The sequence below is a fragment of the Mastigoproctus giganteus genome, chromosome 9 (assembly GCF_048544385.1).
Source record: "Mastigoproctus giganteus isolate SK-2022 chromosome 9, ASM4854438v1, whole genome shotgun sequence".
NCBI classification, from domain to species: Eukaryota; Metazoa; Arthropoda; class Arachnida; order Uropygi; family Thelyphonidae; genus Mastigoproctus; species Mastigoproctus giganteus.
Window position 1 is genome coordinate 58,246,352 of NC_143583.1, and position 12,524 is coordinate 58,258,875.

Here is a 12,524-nt window from a genome sequence, read left to right on the forward strand (position 1 = left end):
TGAAAAACAAGAAGAGCACTGTATGGATATACTTCGGCTGTAATGCCATTACCATATGGAGACATATACCATCAGATTTCAAATCTGAAGTTTGTAACTAAAGGATGATATAAGCTATTGCAACAAAGAAATTCATAACTCTGGATCACGGCTGTTTACACAAAGTGAACTTGACAATATCATTAGAGATTTAAATCTGCCCAAAGGATCTGCAGAGCTATTAGGATCAAGACTGAAATTCAAGAATCTGCTGGACCCTGGTGGTTTTGCATTTTTCTGAAAAAGGCTCAATTATATATTACAATCTTCCTGCAGTTATGAACTTTTTTTGGAATTATCTTTGTGGATGTACATGTGACTCGTAATTTTCGGATGTTGTGTTTCTTTTTTTTTTGTTGTGTATCACAAAGAAACACAAGAAAAGCCTCAAATTAGACTATAATTAGAAATGTTTTGACATTATTTTTTTTGTGTGTTACATAATATTTTAGTATTATTATCACTTTTTATTGAATGGATATTAAAAAAATATTTCATTAATTCTCATTTTATTTAGGTGTACGATGTGATAGTCAATGTGAGAGAGGTAAATGGGGCCCTCTCTGTTCAAATACATGTGATTGTAAAAATAACTCTTCTTGTGATCCAGTCACTGGAGCCTGTGTTTGTGAACGAGGATGGATGGGAAAAGATTGCAATCAAAGTAATTTTTTTTTTATATTTGTAAACTTAATAGTGTAAGAAAATTAGACCTAATATTAGTATTGGCAGACTAATGCCAGATGACAGAAACCTTTCTTTTTAGAGAGAATGTAGCAAGTAGGGAAATGAAACACTAAATTTAATCCATGTCACCTCACTGTACCTATTTCTTTAAATATTTGCCCAATTTAAATTTAAATGAACTTCCCACTTCCATAAGATTAGATGCGAGACTTAAGTAGTCACCAGTTTGTTGAGGAAATTATTCTTCCCATGACAGAAGCTAACACTGCCCCTTGGAAGTCTGAAACACTGATGGAAACTCATCTCAAATCTCACTTGAATTGAGTGCAGAATAGTCCAGTTGGATGGCATTCAAATTGACTGCTTGTACCTTCATACTAGTGAATCTGTTAGGTACTCAGTATATTCCTTGTGTGCACAGTCCAAAAATAGTATGAATGTCTATTATGCTTCAGTGACCACCCATACACTCCTACAAAGAAATGCCCATACCTCTGTAACAGCAGGCAGTACCAGATGGTAGATCATCTTCACTGTCCAGTGTAAATCTACTACTTTGCTTAATGGTGACTTGAAATGGTAGATCTCTAGCATATTTCCATCTCTTCTGTCAGAAAGTGTAAATTGTGTATTTTGAGGTTATGGTGGTTATCAAGGTGTAGCTGAGCATTCCATACATGGAGTATACTTTATTATTATTTCTTGTGTGAAGGCAGTTCAGAGCAAGACTATAGCAATCCTGCTGTGTGTATATATATGAAGATACCATACCCAGCAAAGCCAGTCAGTGCAGTGGTGAATATTTTTGCATAGTATGGTGTGGGGTTGTGTTGTTAAGGTCTTATTGCAATTGGACTCTTTGTAGGATATGCACCCTGCTAGTTACCATCCCTGCCCAACAAAAGCAGACCATCGTTTTGAGGGTACAGCATTAAAGGTTTTCACAGCTAGCTGCTAGATAGTTCCAGACCAAACTTTTTTTTGTAACACTCCAGGAGATGCTTCATCAGCCTGTAAATAATCATTTATTCCTTCTGATAATTTGCTCAGTTGTCCTTTAAATTATTTCAAACTATCCACTTCCGCAACTCCAGATGGAAGTTTGTTCTTCCTTCTTTGAATTACTCTCTAGCTGAAAGCAAATTTTCATACATCTATCCTGCAGTCCTTTTCCAGTTTAAATTTATGTCCCACTTACATGTATGTCTAAGAAAGAGTAAGGATGCCATAACCATTAGTTTACTCAATCCATTTAAATCTTTAAATCAGGTGTCACTTCAATCAGGTATCACTTCACAGATGCCTAGTTTAAAACTCCAAAATTTTCAGAATTGAAGTCCTTAGTAAGAGTACCCCTTTGTATCCTTTACCAATCTTGTCCTCTTATCTACACTCATTCCATCAGATCCACATCCTTCTTAAAATGGGGCTTCCAGACCTATACACAGTACTCAAGATGTGGCCTAATGATTGTCTTATAAAGCAAAACAATTACCTCTATATTCCTGTATATGATATACAAAATCTCATGAGCTCTCCTAGCAGCTCTTCTGCACTGCTCAGAGAACTTCATGCACAATTACCCCTAGGTCTTTCTCATTCTCCATCTTCAGTTTGGTGTGGCCCAATTGGTTTTGTTCTGGAATTACTGCTACCCTTGTACAGTACCTTGCATTTGTCATCCTGAAACCTCATTTGCCATTTTTTAACCCATTTGCTTAATTTCTCCAAGTCTTATTGCTATAGCATACCTGATCGCTGTCATTAACCACCCTTCCAACCTTTGTATCATCAGAAAACTTAAACATTAAACTTGTGTCTTCATTAATATCAATCATTAAATATAGTGCAACCTTGATATAATGTAGGTGTCAGGCTTTAATGCCATTATTATGCCATAGACTTTAATGCCATTGTTATATCTGAAAAAAATTTACCATTGTTTTCCCAATATTTTTTTTACATAAATACACTTTTTGTAGTAAATAAATACCTACTAATTTATGAGTATACAGACTAAAAGATGAAGTATTAAATGCTGTATCATTCCCTTTGTATACTACTGATACACATTGCTTTTGTGGACTTAACATTTTATGCATCTGTTCCAAAATAATTATGTAATTTAGTTTGCCAGAACTGATGACAGCAATTTTTCAGTACATAATTCTTAATAAATAGTGCTCAGATGCAATGAATGAAGATGTTCACTATCAGTGTTATGCTAACCACACTACTTCTTTATGTTTCTAAGCACTTTGTTAATTTCTGGTGCTTTTTTCTTATACGGATCATCCACATTATTGTCTGAGTCACTCCCTATGTCACTGGCCTTCTGTTTGTCGCTTGTCTTCCCACTTCACAGAAGTTGCAATTTCTTCCTCACTCAGGTAATGCCATTGGAGCTACTGCATCCACCTCAATCCAAGCAGCCAGGTAATTGCTCTAAGACTGCCACCAAGTACATTACAAGCAACCTTTGCCTCTTCTTCTGAAAATGCTAATTCAAGGTTATTATTAATGATCTCATCTTTCCCAATACATTTTTTCCAGCAGTTTTCAATTCTCACTTGCTAATCCAATATTGTATGTGACGTCTTTTAGTGTTAATGTTTTCAGAAACTCTAGAACTTAAAATTTTGGAGTTCACAACACCAGCAAGTAGCTCACCACGATAGTAGGCTTTGTAAGTAGTAGGCTCACCATGATAGTAAATAATGTCCTGCTGTCTGAATAAATGCAGTTGTGTTTCTTGGCAGAAATGTGACTCTGATTAGCCACATTTTGATTTCAGGACATCAGCCAAAGTATGAACTGGGCAGTGATCCAACAGTAATATAGCCTTTTCTTCAAGTTTTTTTGGAAAGCAGGTGGCATTTCTGATGAAACAAACTCACTTTCAAACCATGGAGCAAAAATATCACTCATCGCCCAAGTATTGGAGCTATATTTATAAATCACAAGTAGAGATTTCATGTTTACATGCTTAAAACACTGGGGACTTCAACTTTTACCAATGCACAATGGCTTTAGCTTGTGATTTCCAACCTTGTTTACACACAGTAATTCACTCTTTGTTAGTTTCATGCCTGCTTTGTTGGGTGCCTTTTTAGTATCCAGCGACTTGTACAACTTATAACAGTTGTACAACTGTTTATATGTGAATTCACCATCTTGAATCACATTATGTTGAAATTTAGGAAATGCTTCTGCTGCTATAATTTCACCAAATGATGATTTGCCTAAAAAGACTAACCTGGGATATCCCACGATGAGCCTTCCATCTTCAAAGCCACCAATCAAAAGTGTTAAATGTGTCATCATCTCCACAAAGTAGCTTATGAAATTTAAGTGCCTGTGCTTTCAAAATTACCTCATATATCTGTACTCCTTCACTATGCTTCTGTAGAAACCACTTGTATAAGCATTTGTTCACATCACTGTTTTCACGGTCTAGTTTTCTTTGGAGGCCTACTTCATCGTCTACGGAGTCTGCAAATGAACATCATTTTTTTCCCTCTTTCATCTAGCCATGGATCTTTCCTTCAATTCTCACATTCCACATTCCCAAAATATACTGCATTTTATTCACCACTCTAGACTCTTCCGATAGCCTTTAACCTTTCTTCAATTGTATAATTTTTTCTTTTAGTGAGCCCTTACTTTAGTCCTACTGATTTATTTATTAATTTTGCCATGTATTTATTTCCAAAATATTCCCAAATGCCCTAGAATTTACCATGTTTTGAAAAAACTAAATCAAAACCAAATTGTCCAGCCTATCATAGTGCAGAAGTGAATTCACATGATTTCTCCATAAATTACTTGTCGGTTCATGTATGTTTTTGTTTAGTTTAGCCCTTAGCAGTTTTTGCTATCTTAAGTGTAACTTCTGTTCAAAAAAAGACTGTCATGTGCTGTTTACAAAATTTATTTTGCAACTAATGTAATGCACTTAATGAATTGTAGCTCTATTCCCCTCCAGAGGATTGTTTGTAATTAATGTTCCGCTAATATCCTCTTTTATTGCATCTTTATCTGAGGGGAGAATAACTGGGTTTCTACGGTAATTAGTCTCTGATGAGTCCTGTTGTTTATAAAAATTACCCTGCAATTTAATACTGAATATATTGAAGAAAATATACAGCCAATTTTTAGCTGATTTCCCTTCTTGGAAATACAGTAGTAGAAAGTACAGTAGATACGAGCATATAGAGTACAGTAAACCCCCGCTATTCACGGGGGATACGTTCCTGAGAAATGTCGCGAATCCCGAAAACGCGAATACTGAGTTATGGCTCCCATAGTAATAAAGGGGTTCCGTTCCAAAGTATGAAATATATAAGAAAAACTAGTCTAAAATTTTGTCTATGTATCTATTATATGTACCTTCGTAATATGACTATGTACATGGACAGTACATAGTGAAATGCAAGCATATGGCATCGAAATGAAAATAAGAAACAATTTAATATTAAATTGTAATATTTATTAGAAATTTCAAACAAATGTTTCAAACCAGCGCCTTTGCTTGCTAGCAAAAATAAAACATGACGCCAGTGCTATCACCAGTTTCGCTAAAGTGTTGATAAAGGAGTTTTGCCTTTTCGCGAATGATGAGTGAACTTACCGGAATTTTATTTTGAGTTCGGTCTTTTATCCACAGATTTAAAGCTTTTTCCATTTTTTATAATTTAACATCACGAGTTACAGAGCAAATTTTTGAAACAATTAGCGCATTTTCACGGACACTACGGCGGATTTTTCTTCTGATTTCTTGATTAATCGTACCGTTGACTCGTTGATTTTATAATGTTTTGCCCACTGAAGAGACACTTTCACCATTAGAAATTTTGTCTAATAACTCAATTTTATTCGCTAATATCATCACCTTCTTTGATATTTTCACATTTCTCTTTTTATTCGTAGCCATATTTTTGTAGGGGCATTTGATGCAAGAAAGCAAGCTTATGCAGCATCAGCCAGAAAAAAACCCACTTCCACTTCACCCCTCTGTTCGTTCAAAATACCTGTCCAGCTGAGCCTTAAACTTATTTAAGCTATCAACCTCCACTACAAGGGATGGAAGTCTGTTCCAACAACCAACCACCCGCTGGCTAAAGGCACATTTCCGCACATCTATCCTACATCTGTCTTTCCTCAATTTGAATTTATGCCCTCTCAGGTGATTATTCTGACTAGAGGAAGGATCCCATCAGCATTGAGCATGCTCAAACCATTCACGGCTTTATACACCTCTATCAGATCACCTCGCTGGTGCCTAGTCTCCAGACACTGTAATTTGCAAAACTTAAGCCTTTCTTCGTAAGAGCACCCCTTTGTTCCATTCACTAATCTTGTTGCCCTTCTCTGTACTTGTTCCAGCAGCTCTACATCCTTCTTGAAATGAGGCCTCCAGACCTGCATACAGTACTCTAGGTGTGGCCTGACCATTGCCTTATACAAGGGAATAACACCTCCTTATCCCTGCTGGAAAAATTCCTGTATATCATTGACAATACTCCATGAGCTACTCTTGCAGCCCGTCTGCACTGCTCAGAGAACTTCATATCTGCCTGCACAACCACCCCCAAGTCCCTTTCATTCTCTACCACTGTCAGTGTAGTACCACAGAGTTGATACGTTGCTCTGGGGTTGCTGTTTCCCATGTGTAGTACTTTACATTTGTCTATGTTAAACTTCATTTGCCACCTCTCAGCCCATCTGCTCAACCTTTCCAGATCCTGTTGCAGCAGCATAGTGTCAGTAGTGTCCTTGACAACCCTGCCAACCTTTGTATCATCTGCAAACTTGGACATTAAGCTTGATATACCATCATCAATATCATTTATAAATACAAAAAACAATAATGGACCCAACACTGAGCCCTGAGGTACTCCACTAATAACATTAGTCCACGATGAGCAGTGTCCATTGATTACTACTCTCTGTCTTCTCCCCCTCAACCACCCCTTTATCCATAGCAGCAATTTGCCTCCAATGTCACACTGCTCCAATTTGTGTAGCAGTCTTCCATGTGCAACGGTATCAAAAGCCTTTCTAAGATCCAAGTATATAATATCAAAGTTATTCCCTGCATCCAGTTCTTTTGTGACTGCATCATAGTATCCAATCAAATTGGTCAGGCAAGACTTCCCCTTAACAAAACCATGCTGTGTCCGAGCTATAACTGAAGTCTTGTCTAAATGATCCTGCAGTGCTTCTTTAACCAGTGCCTCCATTAATTTTCCTGGAACAGACGTTAAGCTCACAGGTCTATAATTACTTGTGTCAGCCTTTGATCCTCCTTTGTGTATTGGGGTCACATTTGCACATTTCCAGTCTATGGGTACCTCCCCCGAGTCCAAGGAAGCTCTCATAATTATGGCTAAGGGTTTGCTTACTTCCTTTGCTGCCTCCTTTAATATAACTGGATAGATCCCATCCACCCCGGGTGCCTTTCTTGTGTTTATCTTCAACAGTTTCTCCTCCACTTTACTCCCAGTTATTTCAAGATTCTGCAGCTTACTGCTAGAGTTGAATACACCTCTGGCATTCCCCTCGCTGAATAACTCCTCATGTGTGAATGTTGATGCAAAATATTCATTTAGTTTGTTAGCTACCTGAGCAGGATCATCAACAGTTGACCCATCAATATCAAGTGGACCAATCTGATTCATCCCCTTCCTTCTAGAGTTTACATAAGTAAGAAACTCTTTGCTGTTTTTCTTTGCATCCCTTGCCAAGGATTTCTCGTAATCTGCCTTCGCCTGCCTAACCTCCTTTGTAACTTGGTTGCATATCAACTTGTATCTATCATAGGCTTCTGTGTCATGTGTTAATTTGTAAGTATTCCATGCATTTTTCTTCTCTGCCATATGCCTCATTAGTTCATCTGACATCCATTTTGGCCTAAACCTTGAACAATATTTCTTAGTTGGTATGTAAAGCCTAGTAGCTTCCAAGATAAGTTCTTTGAATGCTTCCATTTTGAATTTGCTGTTGGTAACATCATCAGTTGGTCCCACTGTATAGAATTTAAATACTGTCTCAGTCCATCGTAGTCGCCTTTACGGAAGCAATAACCCTTCCCTTTACCCCTAATGATAGTTACCTCTTTGAGTAAATCCCACTTCAGCACACTGTGATCACTGCCACCTAGTGGTTCATTTATCTGCAGATTCTTAGTGCATGAAGAATCACTGCTGATAATCAAATCAAGAGTATTACTCCCTCTAGTTGCCTCCTGAACATGCTGATGTAGAAAACAATGATCCAACAAATCCACAAAAGCCCTGCTAGTGTGTGAGTGACCAACCCACAAATTCCAGTCAATATCTGGGAAATTAAAATCTCCCATTATAAGACTCTCTGATTTACTGGCCCACTCTATTTCCCTGTACAGTTTCTTATTATACTCATCAGAGTCATTAGGCCTATAGCACACTCCTACTCTCAATTTTGATCTCCCAATGCTTATGTCACACCAAACTGACTCAACACTGCACTGTCCAGCGATGTCGACTGGCTTCACGTCCTTGGTTTTTATGTGTTTCTTAACTAATAGCATAACCCCTCCCCCCTTCCTATCCTGTCTATCCTTTCTGTAGATGTTGTACTCCCCAAATTCCAGTTCTGCATCCCTTATATCTGTGTGACACCACGTCTCTGATATCCCAACAATATCTGCCTTTGATGTTTTGATCAATACCTCAAATTCATCAAATTTATTTACTAACTCCTAGCATTGGTGTACACGCAAGTATACCTGCACCTGTTTCTATTCTTAGCTACCCTAACAACCCATGTGTTTACTTGTACCGCAATGGCTCCCAGCTGTCTCTGAAATATCCTGAATCTTGTTTTTCAGGCTTCTGCTCATTCTAATAGAAGCAGTGCAAGAATCTGTTTCACCTCTGCCAGTGGCTACTGTCAATCTATTGGTCTTTCTCTCCCCTCAAGCTAGCAGTTTTCCGACCCACCTAACACTGCCTCGATAGCATCAGCAAATATTCTTGCACCCTTTCTATTTAAGTGTATCCATCCCTGTAGAAGCAATCTCTCCTGTTAACAAGTACAGTCCAGGCTGAAAAAAATTCTACCCCTTGAGCCTTGCACAATCTTTCCAGGGCCGAATTGATCGACAAGGCTCTCATCATATACTCCCTCCTATCGTGTCTGGTTAGAAAGAACTTGTCCAGAATAAAGTCACTTTCTTCGTTAATACACTCGAAAAAGTTTGTTTTACACTGCAAAACGGTAGATTTATCATTTTTGTAAGCATATCAATTTATAAATTGATAAATTTATTCAATTTATAAACATATAAATTAAAAGCAAACGACGAAACCTTCCATGACAAGCGCATAACACATACTGAACAAGGATTAGCGAGAAACATCCACGCTCGCGATTTTGTCACCACTCTCCCCCCACCCACTGAGCGCTGTTTTGACCGGGAAAGATAATTTTAGCCACGCCCATGTTTTTTATGGCGGAAAATATTCACGGCGCTTTAAAATTCACATTTTTTTAGGTTTCATTTTATATTAAATCGGCGATCGCGAAACCGCGAATACAGATACCGCGAATAGCGGCGGTTTACTGTATTCACTTTTTACAGTTTCCAATATGAAATTGCTAGTTCTTTGAACACTACTTTTTTTTCATAATTAGTTGTGGGTGATATAATCATACCTGCGGTATGATTATATCACCCACAACCTAGTTAATAACCACTCTATCACTTTTGCCACTGAATTGATCCTTTATTCCTAGCAGTAACTTGCTCCTAATGGCACTGTTCCATTTGTACTGAAGTCTATGTATCTGTGACATCAAAGTTATTTTTTGCACTTATTATTTTGACTACCTCATGGTAGGTAATTATATTAGTCAGACAAAATCTCCCCTTAAAAATTCATGCTCTGATCTATATGTCTGTTTTCCTATCAAGATGATCTGCATTACTTCTCTGACTACTGGCTCCATTATTTTCCCCTGGAAGTCAAGTTTACAAATAACTGTAATTGCTAATTTCACCTTCTTATCCCCCTTTTCAAATAGGAGAGATATTTGCACATCTCTAACTGTAGGGACTTTTCCTGAATCCAAGGATGCCCCTCATAATTATAGCTAAAAGTTTGCTTAATTCTTCTGCTGCTTCCTTTTAATATAATTTGGTAGATTCTGTTAGGCCCAGGCACCTTATTTCCTTTTGTGTTCAACTTCTCTTCTACCCTCCTTTCAGTTATCACAAAATAATTTATTAAAAAACTTCTGAAATTACTTCATTGAACATTTCCCATTTCGTATTTTTATTTATTAAAATTATCACTTAGTTCCACTGTAAAAATTCAAAAATTGTCTAATCCTTTTTGTAAATGACAATCCCTTCAACTTTTACTTGACAGTTCTGTGTGAATAAATTGCATATTAATACTCTCTGGGGCTTAGAGGGGGAACAGGTATTCTGTGTGTTATCAGACACTCAGTCTAAAACACTGATGGATCCAATATCTTTCTATTACAGAAGATTTAGGAGAAGTCCGGTTGGCCTGCCTCCCTAAAATCCACTCATGCACATGTTCTCGATGGTAAGCCCTGTTATGTCACTTAGGTGGCAATGAACATGTAGAGTGGTTCTCTTCAAGATGCCTGGTCAGCGTGAAGAGGAAAAGACAAAACAAATGGCTCTCAGTCCCGAACGGCTTTCACTCCCCCTCTTACGGCAGCGAGAGGATCAGAGTGGAAGCAGAGGGTGCTAAGAATCTCTGGGTATGACCAGGCTGCCATGCACGGAAACTGAACTTTTTTCAAGAAAAGGGTGAACAGAAAGTGGACATCTGTTCCATGGAAAGTGGAAGAGTCCAAATGGATTAACAACTAATGAAATTGACTTCATCCTCACTAACAGAAGATATACCGTGAATGATGTTACCGTCCTGAATAAGGTAAATGTTGGAAGTGATCACAGAATGGTAAGATGCACACTTGATATAGATGTAGGAAAGGAAATGAAAAAACTGACTCGAATAAATAATACGAAGGTTTTTGAGATAACAGAAGATAAGAAAGAGCAGTATGTACTGGAACAAGAAGAAGTTTGAGTTTCTGCAGACTGCTCAGGACCAAGATATTGACGAGGAATATTACAACTTTCTGAAAGTGATAAAGCCCGAGAAACCTATGGGGAAAAAGAAATCCAAAGAAGAAAAAATTAGTCAAATTAGTCATCATAACAAGTGTTATGATGAACCGAAGGCGAAGATTACGATGAACCGAACCAAAGAGCAAGAAAAACGCTGACAGGGAGAAAATTGAGTATACTGAGTTATGCAAAGCCATTAGAAAGAGACTCAGAGAGGACATAAGAAGATTTAACACAAGAAAAGTAGAACAAGCATTAAGGGAAAACAAAGGATTTAAATCAGCAGCCATGAGCAGTAATACAGAAAGACAAATGATACTGAAACTGAAAAATAGCGATGGTGTACTTATAAATAGCAGAGACGGCATAATTCAAATAGCAGAAGACTACTATAGAGAATTATACAAGAAGTGAGGGAATGATGCCAGCAGTGGGGAAGATGGATCGCAAATTAGCAACACATACTACATACCCGTTATTCTTCCTGATGAGGTAGAACAGGCATTGAAGAAAATGTAGAGTTGTTAAAATTGGGAGGAAGAGACATAACACAAAAACTGGCAAGGCTCTTCACAAAATGCATTAGAAAAAGTGTAACGTATAAGCAGTGGAATAATGGAATCATAGTTTTGCTGCATAAGAAAGGAGATAAATCAGAAATTGGAAATTATAGACCAATTAGCTTGTTATCCCACATCTACAAGTTGTTCACAAGGGTCATTACTAACGGATTAGAAAGAATACTTGATGAGAATCAACCGAAAGGGCAAGCTGGCTTTAGGACAGGATTCGCAACTATGGATCACCTTCACGTAATATCACAGCTAATGGAGAAAGCAAATGAATATAAAACACCATTATGCCTGGCATTTGTGGATTATTAAAAGGCATTTGACTCCATACAGCATAAGGCAATGTTTTGGGCACTGGAAAGACAAGCATAGATACCCCATAATATTATGATTTTGAAGAAAATATATGAGAACGCTACCTCCTTTATTAGACTAGTCAAAGACAGTAGGAAATTTAAAATCGAAAACGTAGTTCGACAAGGAGACACAATATCTCCAAAGCTGTTTACTGCTGCCCTTGAGGAAGCTTTCAGAAGATTAGACTGGTCGCAGAAAGGAGTCAATGTGAATGGACAGTACCTAAACCATTTACGATTTGCAGATGACATTGTAGTCATAAGCCACGATCCCAAAGAATTAGAGGAAAACCTTAATCAGTTATGCACAGTTAGTAAGGATTTTGGACTAAAGATGAATATGGCTAAAAACAAAAGTAATGATTAGTATTAGTAGAGGCATATGATGCAAGAAAGCAAGCTTATGCAGCATCAGCCAAAAAAAAAAAAAAAAAACCACTTCCATTTCACCCCTCCGTTCATTCGAAATAACTGTCCAGCTGAGCCTTAAATTTATTTAAGCTAACAACTTCCACAACAAGGAATGGAAATCTGTGCCACCAACCAACTACCTGCTGGCTAAAGGCAAATTTCCACACATCTGTCTTTCCTCAATCTGAACTTATTATATGATCTGAATATTTATTATATTATCTTATATTATATTATGTTATATGATATTTATTATATTATCTGAATTTATTATATGATATGAATATTATATGATGAACAAGTATGCCA

General features: G+C 37.4%; 1 protein-coding gene across 4 annotated transcripts in view; it reads left to right on the forward strand.

Annotated features, from left to right (window-relative positions):
- Positions 1–12,524, forward strand: part of LOC150080269 (uncharacterized) — a 604,576-nt gene that overhangs the window by 429,885 nt on the left and 162,167 nt on the right. For all 4 annotated transcript variants that reach the window (XM_090381639.1, XM_090381640.1, XM_090381641.1 and 1 more), the window contains one exon: positions 557–703. In XM_090381639.1, the coding sequence (XP_090237765.1) occupies positions 557–703 (147 nt within the window). The remainder of the gene's footprint in view (positions 1–556; positions 704–12,524) is intronic.